The 24,021-nt window shown below is 39.9% G+C and overlaps 1 protein-coding gene across 1 annotated transcript in view; it reads left to right on the forward strand.

Moving 5' to 3' along the window:
* The window catches only part of Ccdc178 (coiled-coil domain containing 178), a 612,453-nt gene that overhangs the window by 91,685 nt on the left and 496,747 nt on the right, over window positions 1-24,021 (forward strand). Inside the window, exon 8 of the mRNA XM_045134754.1 lies at window positions 13,646-13,866. Coding sequence (XP_044990689.1) covers window positions 13,646-13,866 — 221 coding nt within the window. The remainder of the gene's footprint in view (window positions 1-13,645; window positions 13,867-24,021) is intronic.

A 24,021-nucleotide genomic window follows, 5' to 3' on the forward strand; every position in this document is an offset into this window, starting at 1 on the left:
GCCTTACATAATGTACTTTCGGGGCCATTCAATTTTCTTTTTACAAAAACTAATCTGATTTTGAAATCATATTTAAATTAATACATCCTTATGGAGGATATTTTCTCTTTCCTCCAGTTTATATTTATGTCAGACTTAAGGAAAGTATTAGGTGTTTCTTTCTTTCTTTTTTTTTTTTTTTACAATGTTTGAATTGAAAAGATCCAAGTGAATAAGGATATAGTCTAGGGGTAACCTATGCTAATGACATATTACTACCCATATGTAAAACAAAAACTAATATAGTAGGACATCTTCAAAACATGACCCTGTTTACCCCCTTTATTCACCTTGTGTGTAGCCACAAAAAAAGTGGAGACCTATGGACTGCTCTTACTGTTGTGGTTTGGGTCCCCTATACTGTTTTACCTCATTAGCAATGATAAGAAGGATGGAGCCTATAGTCAAGCCTCTTTTACAGTTGTCATCCCACATATATCTTATTCCTTATCACTGAGATGACTTCTTGCATTGTGGCTGGTTGATCTTGGGCTGTCTGTGCATGACTTATCATTTACAAACACACCTTAGCCTTCAAAAATGTCCCAACCACTAAGTTAGTTCTAGCAAAATAATACAAGTAGAGTAATAAATAAATAAATAAGCCTTATGTGTCAGGGACTACAAATAATTTATACTGGGCTGGAGAGATGGCTCAGTGGTTAAGATGTTTGCCTGTAAAGCCAAATGACCCAGGCTTGATTCCCCAGGACCCACTAAAGCCAGATGCACAAGGTGTCCCAAGTTTCTAGAGTTTGTTTACAGTGGCTGAAGGCCATGGCATGCCCTCTCTCTCTCTCTCTCTCCCTCATTCCCTCAGTCTATCTCTCTCTCAAATAAATTAAATTAAAATTAAAAAGAGATTAAAAGCCAAATAATTTCCACTGACTACATGATTCAGGGAGCAACTCAGCATCTGCAGTACTGTCTTCCTCAATCTGAATAGAAGGCAAGCATGATAGCACTCAAAGCTGAATTCCCCATTTTACTATATGCAACCCAGAACACAAAAGGTGTCTCCAAATCCAGATACCTGAAACACGTTGCTTTAGCAGCTTGTCTAACATACCACAATTCCAGGTTGGCGGGGGCGTGGGGGGGGAGTCTGTGCTTCCCTTAGATTCACCCTTGTCCCCATCCCTGAAAGTCTGTGTGGGCCTCTCAGTTCTAGTCATCTTAAATCCACCAGTGTGGAGCCTTTTTTTTTTTTTTTAACCAAGGTACAGATTGAATCAGTATTCCACAGAGCACATACATCTGGATTTTAGCCTTCTAAGCTAGCAGAAAGACAAAAAATGTCTATCACAGAAATTTCCTAAATGTACCTAGTTTCAAATGTGCCAAGTTCCAAAGTGAAAGGGAATTGCAAAGAAGAAAATGGAGAGTTAGGAGACAGAAAAGATACCACTTTCTAGTAGTTGAGGAAGGCAAGCAGGTTAAGGATAGATGAGGTAAAGTTGAAGCAGGAGAAATTACCTCTCTAAGCTCAGAGAGAGAGAATGGGGTGTGGACAAAGTTGGGTTTCCATTGCCCCTGGGCACTGAACAGATTGTGTTGATTTTCTTTCTTGGTGAGTGGGATGCTCCAGGGGAGTTTACACAGGGTCCTTGTGGTGGGGGAGCAACCAGGAAGCTGGGGTCAGTCCTAGGGCTTGTTGAGAGGCCTTAACTATAAAGGCCGAGGGCTTGTGGAATGTTGGGGGATCTGGAAAAAGGATTCTCTGATCTTGAAGGATGGATATTCTAATTTGGTACCTTTTTAAAAAACATATTTATTTTATTTACTTAAGAGAAGGGAAAAGGAGAGGGACAGAGACAATGACCATGTTAGGGCCTCCAGCCAATGCAAACTGACTCCAGACACATGTGTCACCTTATGCATCTCGCTTTATATGGGTGCTGGGGAATCAAAGCTGGGTCCTTTGGCTTTGCCAGCAAGCACCTGAACTGCTAAACCATCTCTCCAGCCCCTATTTTGGTACTTTGGAAGGGTGTTAGACAGTTAGTGTAAACCACAGCCAGCAGTTGAGGATCTAATTTACAGCTCCAGGCCAATTCTGGATGGTCTTTGAGATAGAGAAAGAGTTGGACATATGAAATCTTAATCCGTTTCCCTTTCCTCCTGTAAAACAGGTTTAGTTGAAGAATTGAATTATATCTTAGAGTTGCCTCATGGGGCTAGATCTTCTTCTGCCCCATGGGTTATTCAGTCCATGCAAGAGTGGAAAATAAGATTAAAGCCTTCCTCTTGAGACTGTGGGTGGCTTATCCTAGTTCTTTAAGAGGCAGGCTATTAGGGGAACCAGAACAAATTTTAGAGGCTAAAAGTTCTCATATAGAAAGAGAAAGTAGATGGAAGAGGTCAGTGGAGGTTTCCCTATTGCTCGTCCTGCCTCTCAGCTCTATGTCTGGAGGGCAGCTCCAGCCTAGGAGGGGCCTATCTGCATGGCCCAACAGAACACCCCTGTAATAGTTCTTTGAGTTATGAGAGTCCATGCTTACCTACAGCTTACTGTTCATGTCCCTTGTACTTTTGTTTTTAGCCTAAATACTTCTGATATCTCTACTCTTTAAAGTATGCTAGTCCTGTCTTAACCCAGTCAGCAAAAGGCTAAGTTACTGTAAGTATCCTCAAATGTTTAAGGGATGGATAATTCTCTTCTGTCCTACATTGTTGTATATTGACCAAAGGTTTCATCGTCTGGCATAAGGAAAACCAGGGAGATCCCCAATCTCAAAAGATGGCTGCCTAACCTAAAGGCAGTTGATTCACTGTAATTCTTATACTCTGTGAGTTTGCTCTTAGATGAAGAGAGGGAACGAAGGAAAGGGCATGATGTCCCAGATTAAGTAAGAATGGGAACTCCTCAACAGTAAGGTCTTTCTTGTCCCATTGTCTCTCTAAGCAGCAAAAGAGGCAGAGGATGTTTAGAAAATGTGGCTGAGGCCAAAAGGGATCTGCATACTGCTGGATTATGCATGCCATAAATCCATGGACAACATTGCCCCTTTTAGTGGGGGCAGAAAAGTCTATCACTCATTCCTGGGGAGGAGGGGAACCTCAACAAAAGGGAATAAAAGAAAATTTGTGAATTTTTGTACTAGTCATGGCTGGGAGTTGCCCTGGTCCAGGAAACAAAGGAGATGCCTGACCATGATCGCAGTCACTCTCCCAATTCCATCCCAGTTTCATGTGGTCTGTACTGGCCTTCAGATAATTCTGCATGCTGGTCTTCAGAAAGGAGATGGGGAGGACAGGTAAGTCCTGGATGAGCCCACACCAGGATATTACTGTCTAGGGGTTGGGTTCATTTTCATTAAGTAATTAAAAGGTAGAAAAAAGTTTAAAGTCAAGCAAAGCAAAATTTTGGTTTTTATAACTTAAGGAAATAAGGCAAAGCTCCCAGAAAACAAGGGGTCTGGAGAAAGTGATCTGCTTAGTGGCTCTGATATCCAGATCTTTTATAGGAAGGAAGACTCATTTAGAGCAGGAATTCAGTTTAAGCAGTGCCTTAACTGCTAAGCCATCTCTCCAGCCCCCTTATTTATTTTTTAATGGCTATTATATACATATGTATATGAACCATTAAAAAATAAATATATACATATATATGTATATAATAACCATTAAAAAAATACATATAAATATATATATTATATTTATATAATATATTATAGTATATATACATATTCTCATTTACCATTTACGGAACTGTCTGATAGTTCACTGGGTACATTGCTTGCTGCTCAAGCATGCAAACCTGAGCTTGTATCCTTAGCCCCATACTTATATGCTGGGTATGGGGACACATGCCTGTGATCCCAATGTTGAGAAGCATTGGAGCATCCTCAAAGCTGGCTGGATAACTAGTCTAGCCAAGTTAGTGAGCACTAGATTCACTGATCAACTCTGTATCAAACAAAAGTTTCAGGAGTTGTTGAACAAGACACCTGAATTCACCCTTTGGGTTTGAATGCACATGCATACTCACACATGTGCATACATGAGAACATACATTCACGTGCAAGCACAACACCCACACATACAGACACAGAATGAAAGAAACATGTATATATTTTAGATAACAAGAAATGCATTTTTAGTGGTAGAGTAAATGCTAATCATATGTAGCTGATGAGAATCCATAGCAACTAGAGATGGGGAAAAACTAAAGAAAGGGAGGTAGGGGTATTAATAGCTCTGGAGCTTCCTGTCTGTCTGGACATAAACCATCTGCACCCTTTCTTCCTGAAAATGACAGCTCTTGGCGCCTGATATTCAGTCAATTGTCAAACAAACCCATCATATTTTTTTTTCTGATTATCAAGAAAGATAACCAGAAGTAAGTCTTCCACCATGAGTTGAATGACATATGGATATACACATAAATAAATTACATGTGAATTATAAAGCAACAGCACTCACAGATCATAAGCAGTGACATCTTTAAACACAAATGAACTACTGCCTTAGACTTCATTGGCACTCCCACTATTTCAGTGGAATTACCCCTCTTCCACAAACCTATGTTTGTGGCTCCATGAATTCTTCCCTGTGGCCATTTAAAGGAAAAAGAAGAAATTACAGTCATGATTAATGGATGGCTTTGACATATTGTGATAAAATTTGTAGTTGCTGCTCCCCAGTCCAAAAATGACAAGGGGCAAGGCAGATCACTTTGGTCTCCTTGAAAGAAAAAGAGGCAACCTTAGCCTTACATGGGAAGTGGAAAAAGACATGGGAAAACATGAAAAGATGGCAAGAGTGTGAGTGGGAGATAATCAAAGGAAGTCTAGGAGAGTCTGTGATGTATGATGATCATTGCACCCTGTGTGACTGCTTTGCTGGACAGAGTTTTATTATTTAATTGAATCTAAGCCTGTTTCTCACACTGAATAGGAAAGAGCTTTGCTTCTTTCATTTAGTCAACTGAAGAAAGCAATATTTCCTAAGCAAATTTAACACACTGACCTCAAACGGAAACTTGATTCAAAGCCTTGCTCTCCATGAGTGTGAAGATTAAGTGGGGATGTCACTAAAATACACTGTGGGTTGAGAATCAAGCACAGCATCTGGAAGGAGCAAAAACAAATTTTTCCTAGATTATTAAAATGTCAACATAGGTACCAAGGAATTAATTATCTCAGAAGTTCAAGAAAAGAATTATTGTGTTAACTGTCATAAAATACACATGTCTAATTTCAGTATGTGCAATTTCAGTATGTTAAAACAGATTACAAAACCTTAGTATAAAATTTCAGGTACATAACTACTCATGTGATTATCAAATGATTATGTTTAGTAGGTACAAGAACCTGCAATAAAGTTTTGGAAACAAAAGCAAGGACTGAGATTCTGTTTTTGAGAGAAATCAAATTCAAAGTAAAAAAAAAAACATACTAGAAGTAGAACAAACCTTGGTTAACAATTCAATCATTGGTTAAATTGTTGACCAGACTCAGAAAAGCAATAAAACTAAAATAATTAAAGCAGTAAATGAATACAAGTAGAAGTTGAGGAAGTAGAAGGATGGCATCACAGTGGCACTAAGAATAGGAGAATGGATTTTAGCATGTTGTTAAAATGAGATGCTATGGTAATACATGGGGACTATCCAATGGAGAGTCCTTATGGAAGAGTCTTAGTGACAGTTACCAACAAGTGTGTTGCTGTACTGTTGGAGTAACAAGACTAAGAAGGTCATGGTGTCCAACACTTCACATATCCAATAAACCAGGAAATAGTCAAAAATATATAATACAAACTTACCAACAAAATTTCACATGTTTGATAAAAAGCCAAATCAGTGACTTCAGGAAACTAATGGCTTTAAAGGACAATAGATCAATCATTGATCATAGAAATTCATGATGTTAGAATTTTGAAAATACAAGCAAAATAAGCACAAAGGAAAAGGAAAAAAAAAAAAACAACCCAAAATCAAAATATATAATTCAGAAGATAGACAGAGCTAAATGTTATCTCATTAAAAGGAGAATAATGAGGTGCTACCCACATTGAGCTGTTGATCAGAGGTGTCCCCCAAATAAGACAGGCTTCTGTCACAGCACTTGATTACCCACCTGAGGTAAAAGGCAAGAGCGTATTGTTGAAGACATCATATGCTGCTGACACAGAATATGGAAGGACCTGGCTAGAATCCATAAGAGAGCCAGTCCCTAGTTTGCCTGTCTAGTGCTGGGAAGTACTACATGCACTGTCGGGGCTCCTCCCCGGGCAGGTAGTGCTATGGAAGGACCAGGCCTTCTGGTTCCTCCCAAGGGGTTAAGGAGGAAGATGAGCTTACAACGACTCAGAAACCTCTCCTAACCAACAGAGAAAAACCACACTCAGTCTGGAGTCTTTTCAAAGCAGGAACTCACAGGAACTCTCTTTATTGCTATGAGCAGTTGCCTATATAATGTTGGGGATGAAGGCAGGGATTTTAGGACAGGGGGGAGAGGTAAGGGCCCATAGTAAACTGTAACTATTAAATGGTAATTACACTTGCCACGCAGAGGTGGCAGGCAAGAAGCCATTAGGCGTCTTGCTGAGTCCTAGCTGGCCAGAGACAGGTTGCCAAACTTTAGCTAGGCTCAGGAAGTTCCACTAGGCCGTACACCTGGGCCTTTCAGGGTCCAAAATCTCAGCCTTTTGTTTTTGTAAGAGCATTATTCATCGTGTCCCCTGTCTTAGGTTGTCCCTCTCTGGGGATCTTGCCCGTCATTGGGTACCATGTATTTAGCTCACTGAGAACTCACTCCATGGCCTGTCTTAGGTTGTCTCAGTCAGTCTGAGATCTTACCCGTCATTGGTTACATGGAGGGCAGAGGAGGTGGTAGTGGGTTATCTGAAGAACTTAATTTCTGAGTTGCCAGCCTGTGATAATGTATCTCAACTTGATGAAGTTTTATTGCCTCTAGCCGTTGGTGAATAAATTGCGTAGTTTTGTTAATTACACGAGGCCCTACAGGTTAAGGAGAAGGAGAAGGAGGGGGAGGGGTCCAGGTAGAGGGAGAAGGTAGGGTAAGAAGTCATGTGAGCCCGTCTGCAGTGGGTTGTCCTGGAGGTCACACTGCCTCCTGGCATTTTTTTCCTGTTAAAAAAAAAACATATGCCTCCCTTTTCAGCTGTTAGTAGGTTTAGTTCTCTCCTGTTTTGTAGTACTACCTTAGCCAGGGAATCTAGCTTTTAGGAATGATATCTACATCTGGGATTAAGGTGGCTGGGGCACAAAAGCCCGTCTAATTGGTGGGCAGAAAGTTATAGGTCATCCTGCCTCCACAAACATAAACCATTTCAGAAGGTGGGCAGCATTGAGCATTGGGCTCAGTTGTGTTAAAAGTACAGAAGGAAGGATGAATGTGTCCCACATCTATACTGGAATTATTAGGGGAAGGTGGGGCCCAAATGCCCAGAGGAAACATTGGAAAAAGCTGGACGGGGATGGGGAAAGTGGCTGAGCAATTGTACTGTAAGTAGCCAGGGAGGCCCCAGATATTTTAGGTCTCTTGCTGGTAACAAAATGGGTCTTTTTTTTTTTTTTTTTTTTACAAAGTTTTTCCATGGAAAAAATTTCATGAGCTTTATACAAGCTTCTATCAAAAAACTCCTTTCTGTTATAGAGTTTTTGTACTTTAATCACTTTTCAGTATAAAAGATTATCCCAAGGTTGGGAAACAAATAAATCCTTTGATCCAAGCAACACAAACATAAATCTTAAGGAATGGCCAGTTCTTATCAGTAACACTGAATGTGTATAATTTTGCTTACATGTAGGTGCTAAAGTCTTGCTGTCAAATGGCCCAGAGCTATGGATACAAGGCCAGCCAAATGGTTTTAGACAATTTCCCCTTTTTAATTTTATTTTGTGTTTTATGAATCAGGCCTTTCTGGGCCTTGGTATAGAAAGACTGTGTCTGTCTTAGGTTGTCCTCTATGATATTAGGCTTTACCCATCAATGGTACATGAATTCCATCATTCATGCCCTGCTATAGGTTGACCTAACTCAAGAGAATCTTACCCATCTTTGACTACCAGCCTCTGTAGGGGCTTTAAGATAATGTCTCAGGAAGCCGGGGTCGGGTCCATAGCTGTATCCCATGTACTTTTGTATGGATATCTATAATTGATCTCGAAAGGCATTTAACAAGTATGGGCAGCAGACACAGAATGAGCAAAAGACAAACACCTGTAGCAGCAAAGCTTCCTATCCAAGAAGTGCGAGAATTCCATCCAGGCAAGGCAGACTTAAAAGCAGATATTAAGTTATCAGCAGCTTTAGCTGCATCAAAAGTAAGATGATTATTTTGTATAGACAAAATCTCTGAATGTAACTGAATTAGATAAATGTATTTTCCCAATGCTGTTGACTCTTATTATATTTTTTAGAAGTAACACAAATCCATTGAAAACTTATATGACACTCCAAACGAGTTTTAACTTTTAATACTAGTATATAGAGCATTTAACAGGTGAAACTGTATCTAGGGTAAGGATCAAGCCCAAGATCTTAAAGGGAGGTACAGTTTGAACTTTCTCAGGAGCTACTTTGAAGCTGTGAGTATGAAGAATAGTTAGACATTAAAAGTACAAGACTAAAGCCAAATGTCACAGCACACTTTAGGAACTCCTTTGTATATCCTTAGATTGAAATCTGAAACCCACCATCACACCTTAAGATAAACAATTGAATATATTGGGGGCCATTTATTTAAATTACCACATTTTGCCCCTGGATCCCAATATATTTATAACTGTCACACATTATAAATTGTTAGAAAAATTTAAAATATTTAGGGTAAATAATGCCATATTTAGGGTAAATAATGTCTTTTTTAGTTGGTTGTATGGGGGTAAGGATTCCCCCCTTTTTTTGTAATTGAGACTTGAGAGTTTGATTATATCTTTTAATGATAGCCTATCCCTGAGGGGTTGTATGGAATGTCTGTGGAATGTGAGATTTTTCCAGGTCTGGAGAAAATCTACAAAGGCCTTGCTTACGAAGCAGGGGCCATTATCTGTTTTAATTTGATCAGGCAGCCCGAGAGTGGTAAAACATTGAAGCATATGACTAATGGCATGTTTAGATTTTTTCCCAGCATGTGCCGATGTCCTGTAGGTGCGGGAAAAGGTCAGTAAGCCCAGTCACCACAAGAGACAAGAGGGTGGACTTCTCCCCTGTCCCCACCTGGGTCAGTCCAAGGGGGCCACATGGCAGTCTCCCAGGAGGTGGATTACCCATCAATTCCCAGTAGGGGAGGGTTGGGCACAATCTACCAGGAGGGGGACCATCTAATTAAATTATTAAATTCCACCCCTGGCTCCCAATAGATTTATAATTATTATATATTATAAATCGTATTCAGTTTAATTTTAAAGGTCCCCATAGTCTTGACTAATTTAAGATATTAAGATATGTAAAATTAAACAAGTTAAACATTTTAACATATAAAGGCATAGAGTAAACATTTTTAACTTGTATAAGGCATAGCAAGGAGAGACTAAAACAATGTATATTGAGCCATCATAACCTAAAATTAGTCACAGTGTCTGTAATTTTAACTTGTTTGAGGTTTTCTATCTTAAAATCTTAAGTCTCAGCCAGCATGATGGTGTATGTCTTTAATCCCAGCACTCAGGAGGTGGAGGTAGGAGGATTACCATGAGTTTTAGGCCACTCTGAGGCTCCATAGGGAATTCCAGATCAGCCTGGGCTAGAGTGAAACCTTACCTCAAGAAACTAAAACAAAAAAAAAAAAAAACAATCTTTAAATCTCTTAATCCAATACCTCTAGCTAACCATATTAGTCTATTATAAATTTAACCTTGATTAAACTCTCTGGGCCTAGGAGGCAGGACACAGCCCTTATGCCAGTAGCCCAGTGCCAACAAATTCCCCAAAACTCTTTTTTTTTTTTTCTTAGAATGCTTATAAGCTAACCCTCAAAGTTTAAGGCTGTCTGCACTTAGTATTTTTAAATTTCTATCTGAATAGTCCATAAAATTTGGTGTTCCACTCCCGAATACACCTTCAGTTGTAAGCACCAAGTTCATGCCTATTTCTCCAAAACAAAGGTTCCAAAAGATTAACATCCCCATGGTCAGGTTCATCTCAGCTCATCAGACAGCTTTAGGTTTGCTAAGATAAACTTTTAGACCAGGTACAGTTATGGAGGAAGGAATATTTACTGAAGCTTACAGATCCAGGGGAAGTTCCATAATGGCAGAAAAAGCTGGCCTGCCTTCACAGGCCCAAGCAGAGAGAGAGAGAGAGAGAGAGAGAGATATGCACAAGCCTTTAGAAATATAAAAGCTGCAAATGCAGCTTGTTAGGCCTCGTTTATAAATACAAAAGCCACCGATGAACTGAAGGTGAAGGGAAAGAGAAAGGGAATGAAGAGATGTTGACAAGTAAGTACAGGTTATAGAAGCAAAGTTTAGAGCATTAAATATGAAGACTGCCTTATAACTTATGAGGGTATGCTCACCCACACATGTACACCGATTAACTCCTCAATGACTGCCTCTCATGGGGGCACTAGTCTGCCAGATTCCCAGAGCCCCATGTTGGGCACTAGATGTTGGGACTCCTCCCCAGGCAGGTAGTGCTGTGGAAGGATCAGGCCTGCTGGTTCCTCCCAATGTATTAAGGAGGAAGATGAACATACAATGATTCAGAAACCTCTTCTAGCCACCAGAGAAAAACCACACTGAGTCAGTAATCTTTTCAATGCAGGAACTCACAGGAACTTTCTTTGTTGCTATGAGCAGTTGCCTATATAATGTTGGGGATGAAGGCGGGGATTTTAGGATTGGGGGGGCTAGGTAAGGGCCAATAGTAAATTGTAACTATTGAAATGATAATTACACTTGCCATGTGGAGGTGGCAGGCAAGAAGCCATTAGGTGTCTTGCTGAGTCCTAGCTGGCCAGAGACAGGTCGCCAAACTTTAGCTAGGCTGGGCCTTTCAGGGTCCAACAATGCACTACTGGGGGAAAGTGACCAAAAATAGTGTGAACAACCAAGGATTCAAGCTACTCACAAGCAGCCAGCCTGACAAGAAGTACACACTAATGCAATGGTGGCACACAGCTTTGATGGGTAATCTATATCTGATGGGCTATCTGCTCAGTGGACAGGAATCCACATCTGGAAATGGGAACCAAGTCTGAATCCTATGGATACAAAGATGTGCTCTATTGTTAAGCTTCCACTAGTCTTTGGCTAAAAGATAGGCTGCATTTATCAAAATCTCCCTAAATTAATAACACTTAGCCAATTTAACCTATGCTGACTTCACTCTCTGTTGGAGAATCTGTTTTTTCTTTTTCAAAAGGTAGGAAGACTGGAGGAGATAAGCCATCTTTCACATCTCAGTAAAGGCCCAGGTGAAACCACAGAGGAATTGGAAAGAGGCTCAAGAGAGCTGCTTCCATGGTGAGCTTGACAAGCAGCTCCAAGGTGAAGGAGACAGAAGCTGAGGATGTTCAATACATATCAAAGCAGAAATCCAAAGACTCCTAAGAGCTCACCATGGAAGTAGACTTAAAACACACTCACCAAGGCTCAGATAATTTTTCAGGAGAGAAGATGGAAAGACTGTAAGCGCCACAGGGTGGGAGGAAATATCCAGAGGCCTTCCTCCACCAAACATGCAGTGACTGACGGCTGCTCCCACAACACATAACCCACAACCCCATGGGAATTACTAGAAACCCCACTGAGGAGGGCCCCCTGTGGAATGGGGCAGGGAGGAAGGAAAAGATAGTACCAACATGTGATGTGTCCATACAAATTTTGTATTTGATTAAAAAAAAATGTTAGAAATTTGAAACATGAAAATTACCCTCAACTTTTTTATTCATTTTATTTTATTAGCAAGCAGAGCTAGAGAGAGGAAACCAAGGGAGAATGGGTGTGCCAGGACCTGTAGCCACTGAAGACAAACTCCAGATGCATGTGCCCCCTTGTGCATCTGGCGTATGTGGGCACTGGGGAATTGAACCTAGGTCCTTTGGCTTCATAGGCAAGTGCCTTAGCCACTAAGCCACCTCTACAGCCCCCTCATTTGTTTTATATATTTAGTAAGTCCTATTAGAAGGTCAAGACAATTGTATGCAAATTAATTGAAAAGATTTTCCTGGGCTGGAGGATATGGTTTGGTGATTAAGGTGCTTGCCAAAGGACCAAATTTAATTCCATAGTACCCACATAAGCCAGTGGCACAAGGTGTTGCATGCATCTGGAGTTCTTTTGCATTGGCTAGAGGACCTGGCATACCCATTCTGTCTTTCTCTCAAAAATATAAATAAATTATTTTTTAAAAAAAGATTCTCTCAATACATTAACTTTCAACAATAAACCTATCTTTCATTATTCAAATAAAACTAGGCTGATTAACTTTCAAAATACTGTAAAATAAATTTTTATGTTTCATTGACATGTTTATTTCTAACTTTTGGCCCCCTCTTCCACAAAATTCCCTGAGCCTTCGTGGGTGTGTTGAAAGTCTACCTTAGTGTTGAGTTTAGCAACTTCTGGATTTCTGCTTTGGTATGTTTTGAGTATCCTCAGTGTCTATCACCATCACCCTGGTGCATGTTTCTATGGAAGCAGCAATCTTACTCATCTTGGCAACTCCTTTGTAGTTTCACCTGGGCCCCAGCTGATGTGGGAGGGGTCACATGATAGACAGTCAGCTACCTTTTCTTGCTTTATTGGTAGATTATACCAAAATAATGTTATCCATTTACTCCGATTTTGTTTTGAGTTCCTTGGTGGCACTTTTTTTTTTTCCTTATAGTCCTTGCATGCTTGCTGTTAGGATCATATGCACGTAAGCACCTTAGTTCATGTTATAGTTTGTTGTAAAGTATTTCTTTTCAAATGTATTATTCCTATTGATAAATTTATTTTTAATGCTAGTATTAAATGCACTAATCCCATTGTTTATATTTATTTTTGGTTGATTTTGATATGATCAGTTTCTGAACTTTGTAACCTCCACTTTATCATTCTGCCTGTAAATGATTCTGAAAGCCCTCTAATCTTTCCAGTTTTCTTAATTTATGAAGTTATTATAAATGCACATATGTGTATTTTTATCTTATCTGTTTACTAAAATAATTTGGATCTGTACTAAAGCATTTATTTGTTGGTTAAATATTTTTAATCCTTATAATAAATGTAGAAAATATATATTTTATAATGTAATAGTAAAATAACCTTTATTTTGGATTAAAATTTATAGACAAAAAATTTCTAAATCTAAAATATCTATCAAAGATTTCTTTCTGGGGCTGGAGAAATGGCTTAGTGGTTAAGCACTTACCTGGGAAGCCTAAGGACCCCGGTTTGAGGCTCAATTCTTCAGTACCCACGTTAGCCAGATGCACAAGGGGGCGCACGCGTCTGGAGTTCGTTCGCAGTGGCTGGAGGCCCTGGCATGCCCACTCTCCTCTCTCTCTGCCTCTTTCTTTCTCTGTCTGTTGCTCTCAAATAAATAAATTAAAATAAACAAAAAAAAATTAAAAAAGGAAAGGATTTCTTTCTGGATCATTTGCTTCAAACTCTAATTAGCTTTTGTTCTTATTCTGCCTCTAGAACATGAGGCCCATTTGAGAGATATTATAGAATTACGGTGGCATCTTGAAGATAGAACTAATCAACTTGAACATCTGAACAAAGAGAAGGCAAAGATTGAAGAAGCAAATGCAAAGATCCAGGTAGACATAGACTTCATGCACCAGCATGCCCCACTATTGGACTCCAAGCGGAAGCAGGAACTTGACTCCCTGAGGGAGCGTTATCACAAAAAATTTGAGGTGAATAAATGGATGTTCATCTGCTTAATCATGTAAATACAGTATTTCAATAGAATAAATTAGTATATTATTTAGAGTTCTTTAAAGTAATTTTCTTCATTTATTTGCAAGCAGAGAGAGATACAAAGAAGAGAGACAGACAGATTTGGCATGCCAGAGTCTCCAGCTAGTGCAAACAAACTACAGATGCTTTGGCCACTTTGTGCATCTCGCCTTATATGGGTACTGGGGAATCAAACAAGTGTCATTAGGCTTTGCAGGAAATCGCCTTAACCACTGAGCAATCTTTCCAGACCCCTTTCACGATGATGGTGGCCCACTTAATGAGTTTAAATCTTAGAATAAAGATGGAAAAATGTGATATTTTAGAAAATGAAAACATATGCTCTATTAATCATAAGAATATTACTGACACAACTGAAAAATATAACAGAGGTCTGTAGAGATTTCTCAGTGGTTAAGGCACTTACATGCTGTAAGACCCTCAGAACTAGGACCCCACGCTCTGCCCGGAAATGGCGACACCCCAAATCACTCATGAGAAATGGTCTTGATGCAAACAGCAAGAGGATTTTTATTCCAAGCGCGCTGGGGCCCACAGTCGTACACCATGCAGGGGTAGAGGACTGCAGAGCCCTGAATGCAGGAACGGACAACTTTTATATGATTTCTAACAAAGCCTGTGCATTAAAACCAATCATTTCTTAGCATCAGTAGCCCGCACAGTGTGGGCCAGTCAGTTTATGCCACTCCATAGTTTCTAAGCCAATCATTTTAAATTACTCAAGCCTACACTCCGTGGACCAGTCAGTTTCCTATAACCTCAGTGGTCAGCATTTGTGCGGGCTCTTGGGTGGGGGTGACAAAGTGTAGTTAAGACAGGTTAGTAGGGCTTATGGTGTGAGCAGTTTACAGAAGCCAGATAAGCGGTTTAATCAGTTACTCACTTCCCATCCTCAAGGGCCTGTCTTATGCCCTTTTACCTAGTTTTATACTGAGGGCGGGCTCTAACACAATAAGAGTGACTTTTTACTTACTTTTTAGCAGAGAGTAGGGCCTGGAATTTGAGGTATGCAGAGCCCTGCTAAAGCTCCTTTAGGAGCGTGATAGTATTTCTAGGCTCCTGGCTTCTTGGGCCTTTCAATGCAAAGCCTAAAAATTCAGTTTCCCTTCCCAAATTCCTACATAAAAGTAGATGCACAAAGTGCACATGCATCTGGAGTTAATTTGCAGTGGCTGGAGGGCCTGGCATACCTATTGTCTCTCTCTCTCTCATTTATCTCTGCTTGAAAATAGAAAAATATATATATATAAAGGAGATTTATGAATGCCTAATTGAGGGAGGGTGGCCTCTGTCCTAGAATTATAGAAACTTGATCTTAGATTTATTTGCTGAAGAGTGGACTTGTTGTTTTTAGAGCAGAGCCTGAAAGAATGAAAAAAACTAACCTTGGAGTCATTTAAATAAAGGCCTGCTGCACATGCTGACATCACAGCTCTGAGTTTCTGTGGCCATAACTTTTGATGACAGGAACTTGTTTGTGTTTTTATTGCTCAAGCATAAAACATCAATACACAATTAGTATGACATGGGCAAACAATAGGCAGTGCATGAGTGAAAGATGAGGAACTCTTGACTGTGAATAATTCTTATACATTTGTTAAAGGAAGAGATTTAGATGTGTGGCATGTTGGACTTTGCTAAGCTAGAGCAGACACACAGTCCAATTACAATTGCAGTCACACTAAACCCACCTGTTGTCTTCAACAGATCTGTGGCAGTTCTGTGGGCACTTTGGTACTAACCACATTGTCTTCAATGTTATGGTCAGCAGTTCTCAAGCACAAGCAACATTTGTTTCTGGGGAAAAAGTGCAAAAGGGTCACTGAAAAAAAGCAGGGCAAGAAGCATAGCTTAAGGTCAACCAACATCTCTAAACATTCCTTGTCAATATTGGTCATCTGTGCTATTGAGGACAAAAGTAAACCAGACTGAGTAAACCTAGTCACACTGCTTTAAGCAAGTTAATTACGTGGAGGTAAGATTAGCTTCAAAGAATGTTACAAATCAGGAACTTAGTAGCTAAAGCATCTCACAGCAATATTCTCAGGAAAGTTATTTGTAAAGTTCATAAGACATTCTCAGTTATTTCCCATAATTGATTCCCATGGTGCATTCTTATAGTTAATTCCCACAGTTTGTTCTTGTAGTTTATTCCCACATATTAACACTGTGGGGGACAAAATGCTTCATCAGAGAAACACAAGTATATGCATATAATGTAAAAAAGTAAGTAGAGCAGTGTTTCAGAGCAAAGGTTCTGGAGTAGCAATCTACACGTCCATGCGTTTCAATCCCTGTAATGAACATTCCGATCTTAGACTATGTTATGAACTATTTTTTTTGTCTCAATTTCCCCATTTAAGAATGATATAATAGACTTCTGGTCAAGATGGCATCCACCTAACTGCACCAAACCTCCTGGGGAAGGAAAGGCAAGACATTTAGGGATCACTGGGTCTTCTATGGGTAGGAAGACTCTAATAGACTTCCAGTGGGAGAGCGCAAAGAAGCAAAGTAAGGAAGCTGCTGATTCCCACACTCTTGGGTATCGCACCAGTCCCCCAGTCCCCTCAAGCAGCTGTCCTAGCCATAGTCCCAGCTACAGATACCTCCTGCACTAACTGCAGGCAAGAGGATTCAACCCAGCAGTCTAGCTTCTCCAAGTGCACAAATGCCGTCCCACCCCTGTGCTCAGACCCAGGCCAGCAGGCTAGCATTCCTCCAGGGAACCTCCATGCATGAACGTTGTCCAACATGCCACTGTCCCCCTACAACCATGCATGTACCCAGGCCAGCAGGCTAGTACTTCCCCAGGGTACCTCCACGTGCAATGGTACCAATCACCACCACCCCCCACCCTGTACACGGACCCATATCAGCAGGCTAGCATCTCCCTCAGGCATTCCTACCACCGCAGAGCTCCACATGTGAACTACACTGCCCACCCCACCTCCATGCATAAGAACCAGGCCAGAAGGTTAGGGTTTCCCCCCACCCTAGGGCCTCCCACTACAGGGGACCTCCACACACCCTCTGGCATGGCACCTAACCCACAACAGTCCCATATCCCACCCTGCTCTGTCACAGGATCCTGCAGTCCCATCCTTCCCTTGCAACAGGGTACCAAGGGACCCTGTAACCCACCCCTTTACATTCAGCATCATGGAACTATCACCCATTCCCATCCTCCCTCCTCCATAGCCTAGGGGCAACACCAGTCTGCTTTGTCCCATCTCTCTCGGTACCCAGTCCCCTTGGACCACCTGACCATGAAGTCCCATACCCCAGAATCATGGAACATCAAGCACTTTTATCAGGTCCTTGGGCCCCCACCCATAGTGTCACAAGCTCCTTTCCTCTGAGCAGGCAGGCCCCATTGCCATCAGAGACCTAGTGGAATCAAACTTAAAAAGCAATAATCACTGAAGACACTTCAAGGGTAGACTACAGCTTCCTCCTGAATTAAATAAGACTCACAAAAGGTATAGCATGAAAAATCAAATGCAAGTAAATCCAATAAGATTTCTCAGTCCCACAATGGATATCTCTAATCAAAACATAGAAGAGACAATAGGTTCAGAGCCCCAAAATGAAGATCCAAGCTATACAACTATGTCCAGGCAAATAGTAGAACTTGTAGAAACTCAACAAAGGACCAATAATTGTATGAATGGTATGCTCACTAGATTAGACATACTAGAAAAGAAACAGGAAGGGTTCTGAAGAAAGGTAAATGATCTGAAGGAGAAAAAAAAAAAAAAGAGGTCCTCAATAACCAGCTGGCTAAGCTCAATGAAGACATGAACAACAACAAAAAAATACAAGGATGAACTCCAGGAAGCATTAATAAAATCAGAAATGACATGAAAAGGGAACTTGGCAGATTGTTGGAAACTATACATAAAAGAGCAGTGGAAAATACAAACAAACTTGAACAAGCTCAAAACTCTATAGAAGCTCTCAAGAACTGAGTCAGCCATGTGGAGGATAGAAACTCAGAATTGGAAGATAAAACAGAAGAAACAATTCATGAGTCCAAAAGTTTCAAGAAGTTCAAAAATTTCTGTGAACAGAACATGAGGGAACTGTGGGATACTCTTAAGCATCTCAACATTTGCATCATGGGAATATCAGAAGGGGAAGAAATTCAGATCGAAGGCATGGAGAAATTATTCAAAAAAATTATTGAAGAAAATGTTCCCACTCTCAAAAGAAAGTCCCATCAAGTTACAAGAAGCTACCAGAACTCCAAACAGACTGGACCAAAGCAGAAATTCTCCAAGATATATTATCATTAACACCTAAAAATCAATCAAAAACAGAAACTCCTAAAAGCATCTTGGGAGAGACAACATGTTACATAAAAAAAAATAATAATAACATCAGAATTATTTCAGATTTATCAATGGAAATCCTAAAATGCAGAAAGGCCTGGAATGGAACACTGCAAACTGTAAGAACTATGGCTTCAAACACAGATTACAATACCCAGCAAAAGGATCCCTCATAATAGATGGTGAAAGAAAAACTTTCCAAGATAAAACTCAGCTATGAAACTATATGAACACAAAGCCAAACCTACAGAGAGTACTTCAGGGAATGCTCCACACAGAAGATTCAAATAACCAACCTCAAGTACCTGCAAAAACCAGGTCACAGACTTCCAGTTAACATGGCAGCGTAGGTACCACTTCAAAGCAGCTGGGGGGAAAAAGACCAAAAAAACTCAGCAAAACACACACTTTTACTAAAAAGTGAGGTGTATAGGAAATTGAAGCAACAGCGGAGAAGTAGGAGAGATCCAGAGCATCCAGAGCCCGCACAGGCCGGCAAAAGTGGCGGCGGCGGGGTGCACCAGAAAGCCGCCAGGCTCAGCTCCAGCCGCAGGAAAAGCCAGGTGTGGGAGCTTCCCCTCACACCAGCACTCTCCGCTACTCAGGAAACATGAAGGAAGAGTGACAGTGAGCAGCGGAGGAGCAGACCGCGAGGTAGAAGAACATGTGGAGCAGCGAGAGAACCAGAGCAGCTGCGCCTCCCTCCCCTCCCCCAATGCCTGAGCCCAGCTCCAGCGAACAGAGCAGCAGTCCAGGACCCAGCCACGCCAACTTGAGCCGACAGCAGGACCCAAGAAGGAGCAGAGTTTGGCAGCAACATGAGCAGCTCCGGAACCGATACCAGCAGCCCCAGCAGCAGCAGCAGACCCAGGAGCGGCAACAACAGCAGACCCAGAAGCAGCAGCTTCAGCAGCAGCAGTGGCTCCAGAAGTGGCAGCTACAGCAGCAGCAGCAGCAGAGGCAACAGCAGCAGTGGGCCCAGCAGCAGCAGGGAAACTCCCATAGCAGGGAAACTCAACCCCTAGGAGCACCTTTGTAGATACTCTCAGAGTCTTAAGAGCCACACCTAACACCTTAAGCTCCTACCCTGAAAATATATAACATCAAATCAATTGATACAGCTAAGAATACTCAGCTAGCTAGAAAATACAAGCATTAACTTAATCCAAGATGCAAAAATATATACATTATAACACAAGAAACACTAAAAAGCAAGACGATATAAATCCACCTAAAAGTATTAATGCATCAGAAATGACCTCCAGTGAGAACGAGTTAGAGGAAATGCCTGAAAAAGATTTCAAAAGAATGATTGTAAATATGTTCAAAGAAGTCAGAGAACAAATCAAAGGAGTCAAAGAAGAAATCAAAGAGGAAATCAGAGGAATCAAAGAAGATGCAGGACACCAATTTCATGAAATAAAGAAGGCAATACAAGACATAAATAAGGAAATAGAAATAATAAAGAAAAACCAGTCAGAATTACTAGCATTGAAGAACACAGTTAATGAACTAAAAAACTCTGTAGAAAATCTCACCAGTAGAATGGATGAAGGAGAGGACAGAATATCTAAGCTAGAAGACCAGGTGGCAGATCTAATACAGGCCAACAAAGAGAAAGAAACTTATAGAAAAGTATGAGTGGGAATTTCAAGATATTTGGGACACTATGAAAAGATCAAATATTAGAATTCAGGGCATAGTAGAAGGAGAAGAATTTCACTCAAAAGGCATAGTAGGTGTCTTCAACAAAATCATAGAAGAAAATTTCCCCCAAATTGGGAAAGAGGTGCCAATACAGATACAGGAAGCCTTTAGAACCCCAGCCAGACAAAATCTGGAAAGAACCTCTCCTCCCCATATTATAATCAAACTTCCAAACACACACACCAAAGAAAAAATATTGAAAGCAGTTAGAGAGAAAAATCAAGTTACCTACAAAAGTAAGCCCATTAGGATTACAGCAGATTATTCAACACACACTTTTAAAGCCAGAAGGGCTTGGGGTGATATATTCCAAGTTCTGAAAGATAACAACTGTCAATCAAGGTTAATTTATCCTGCAAAGTTATCCATTCAAATAGATGGAGAAATAAGGACATTCCATGACAAAAGCAGGTTAAAAGAGTATTTGAAGACAAAACCAGCTCTACAGAAAATACTTGATAGAATCCTCCATGCTGAAGAAAAGGAAAAGCACACATATAAGGAACCTAGAATAAACAAGCAATACTCAAATACTAGTTAACAGAAGAGAGCACAGGAAGAACCAGAACCACAAAAAAAAAAAAAAAAATGGCGAACATAAATACACACCTTTCAATAATATCTCTTAATATCAACGGCCTCAATGCCCCAACGAAAAGACATAGATTCGCAGACTGGGTTAAAAAGCAGGATCCTACAATTTGTTGTCTCCAAGAAACTCACCTTTCTACAAAGGATAGATATTATTTTAGGGTGGAAGGTTGGATGACTGTGTTTCAAGCAAATGGGCCTAGAAAACAAGCAGGAGTTGCTATCCTAATATTCTGTCAGATTGGGCACCATCATGAAAACAAATGATCATAAATGTTGGCGGGGATGTGGAAAAAAAGGAACCCTTCTACACTGCTGGTGGGAATGCAATCTGGTCCAGCCATTGTGGAAAACAGTGTGGAGGTTCCTAAAACAGCTAAAGATTGATCTACAATATGACCCAGATATAGCACTCCTAGGCATATATCCAAAGGACTCATCTCATTTCCTTAGAAGTACGTGCTCAACCATGTTTATTGCTGCTCAATTTATAATAGCTGGGAAATGGAACCAGCCTAGATGTCCCTCAACTCATGAGTGGATAATGAAGATGTGGCACATTTATACAATGGAGTTCTACTCAGCGGTAAAGAAAAATGAAGTTATGAAATTTGCAGAAAAATGGATGGACCTGGAAAGGATTATACTAAGTGAGGTAACCCAGGCCCAGAAAGCCAAGCGCCACATGTTCTCTCTCATATGTGGATCCTAGCTACAGATGATTGGACTTCTGCGTGAGAAGGAAAATACTTAGTAGCAGAGGCCAGTAAGTTAAAAAGGAGACATAAAGGGAAGAGAAAGGAAGGGAGGAGGATACTTAATAGGTTGATATTATATATATGTAATTACAATGATTGTAATGGGGAGGTAATATGATGGAGAATGGAATCTCAAATGGGAAAGTGTGGGGGTGGGGAGGGAGGGAATTACCATGGGATATATTTTATAATCATGGAAAATGTTAATAAAAATTAAAAAAAAAAACAGACTACAATAACCAAACTTCAAGAAGGCACAAAAACTACAAAAGCCAAGAAAATAACAAACCACATAAACCACCACAATATGGCAGGTATTAAATTAAACCTCACAGTTATTACCCTAATAATAATAGTCTTATCTCACCCATGAAGAGACATAAGCTAACAGGGTATTCAGAAAATTAGACCCCTCAATCTGCTGTCTTCAAGAAAACCACCTCACTAAAGACAGACACCTCCTCTCGGTGAAAGCGTAGAAAATGATATTCCATGCAAATGGAAATAAGAAACAAGCAGCCATAGCTATACTAATATCAGATAAAATAGACTTCAAACCAAAAGTAATAAAAAAAGACAAAGAAGACATCTTCTTACTTTCCAAGGGAATGATCTAACAGGAGGATATCACAGTCATAAATCTTTATGCACTAAACCCAGGATAACAACAATTCATGAAAAAAACCTACTTGACAACAAAACAGAAATAACCACCAACGCTATCATAGTTGGGTACTTCAATACTTCACTATCAGCAATAGATAGAACATCCAAACAGAAAATTAACAGGAAAATGAGAGAGCTCAACAAAACCATAGATCAGTTAGACCTAACAGACATCTACAGAACACTCTACCCAAAATCCACAGACTACACATTCCTCTCAGCATCCCATGGAACCTTCTCTATAATAGATCATATACCGGGTCGTAAAGCCTGCCTTCATATGTTTAGGAAGATCAACATAATTTCCTGTATGATATCAGATCACAATGCTATATTGTTAGAAACTTGCAACAAAAGATATGCCAGGAATCTCATTGGCTCCTGGAAACTGAACAACATACTTTTAAATAATAAATGGGTAGTCAACAAAATTTAAAAAAAAGCAATTATGAAATTTCTAGAAATGAATGACAATGAGAACACCTCATACAAAAACTTATGGGACACAATGAAAGTGGACCTCAGAGAAAAATTCATGGCACCAAATGCCTTCATAACAAAGACAGAGAGATCCCAAATCAATAACCTAACCATCCGTCTAAAGACATCACAAAAGCAAGAAGAATCTTAACCAAAAAGCTCCAGATGGAAAGAAATAATTAAGATCAGAGCAGAAATTAGTGAGTTGGAAACTACGAAAACAATTAAGAAAATTGATGAAACAAAGAGCTGATTCTTTGAAAAAAATAAGCAATATCAATAAACCCCTGGCCCATTTGATCAAGTGAAAAAAAGATGCTTCAAATTAACAGAATTAGAAATAAAAAAGGAGAGATCACAACAGATATAAGTGAAATTGGAGGAATTATCAGGTCTCATTTCACAAACCTGTACTTCACAAAACTGGATAATATGGAGGAAATGGATGAATTCCTGGACACATACCACCTACCAAACCTGAACTCAGAGCAGATTAATCTCCTAAACAAACCTGTAACACCCATCAAGATTGAAAAGGGAATCAAAAACCTCCCCCAAAAGAAGAGTCCAGGACCAGATGGCTTCTAAGCTGAATTCTATCAAACCTTCATAGAAGAACTGAAACCAATTTTTCTCAAACTGTGACACACAATCAGAGAAGAGGGAAAGCTCCTCAACTCCTTCTATGAAGCTATTATCACCATAATATCAAAGCCAGGCAGAAATGCCACAAAAAAGAAAATGATAGGCTAATTTACGTGATGAACCTAGATGTAAAGATCCCAAACAAAATTCTTGCAAACTAAATCCAACAACACATCAAAAGCATTATCCACCTTGATCAAGTAGGCTTTATCCCAGCAATGCAGGGATGGTTCAACATATGGAAATCTGTCAATGTAATACACCACATAAATAAGCTTAAACACAAAAACCGCATGATCATTTCAATAGATGTAGAAAAAAGACCTTTGACAAAATACAAAATCACTTCATGATCAAAACATTAGAAAGAGTAGGCATGGATGGTTTATATCTCAACATAATAAAGGCTATAGATAAAGCTCCTAAAGCCTAAATAATACTTAATGGAGAGACTGAAGGAATTCCCATTGAGATCATGAACAAGACAGGGGTGTCCATTCTCACCTTTGCTCTTCAACATAATGCTAGCAGTAGTATCTCAAGTAATTAGACAAGAGAAAAAAAATAAAAGGTATACAAATTGCAAATGAAGTTATGTTAATACTATTTGCAGATGACATGATTCTATACATAAGACACCTGAGAATATCTCAAAACTGTTAAAGGTGATTAATTCCTTCAGCAAAGTAGCAGGATACAAAAATCAATGTACAAAAATCAGTATCTTTTCTAGATGCAAAAGATAAATCTACAGAGAAAGAAATAAGCGACATTGTCCCATTTTCAATAGCAACAGCAACAACAACAACAAAACCTTGGAATAACAATAACCAGAGGTGTGAAAGACCTATACAATAAAAATATAAAAATACTCAGAAAAAAATTGAGGAGGACTTGAGAAAATGGAAAG

The sequence above is a fragment of the Jaculus jaculus genome, chromosome 15 (genome assembly GCF_020740685.1).
Source record: "Jaculus jaculus isolate mJacJac1 chromosome 15, mJacJac1.mat.Y.cur, whole genome shotgun sequence".
In the NCBI taxonomy this organism is placed as follows: Eukaryota; Metazoa; Chordata; class Mammalia; order Rodentia; family Dipodidae; genus Jaculus; species Jaculus jaculus.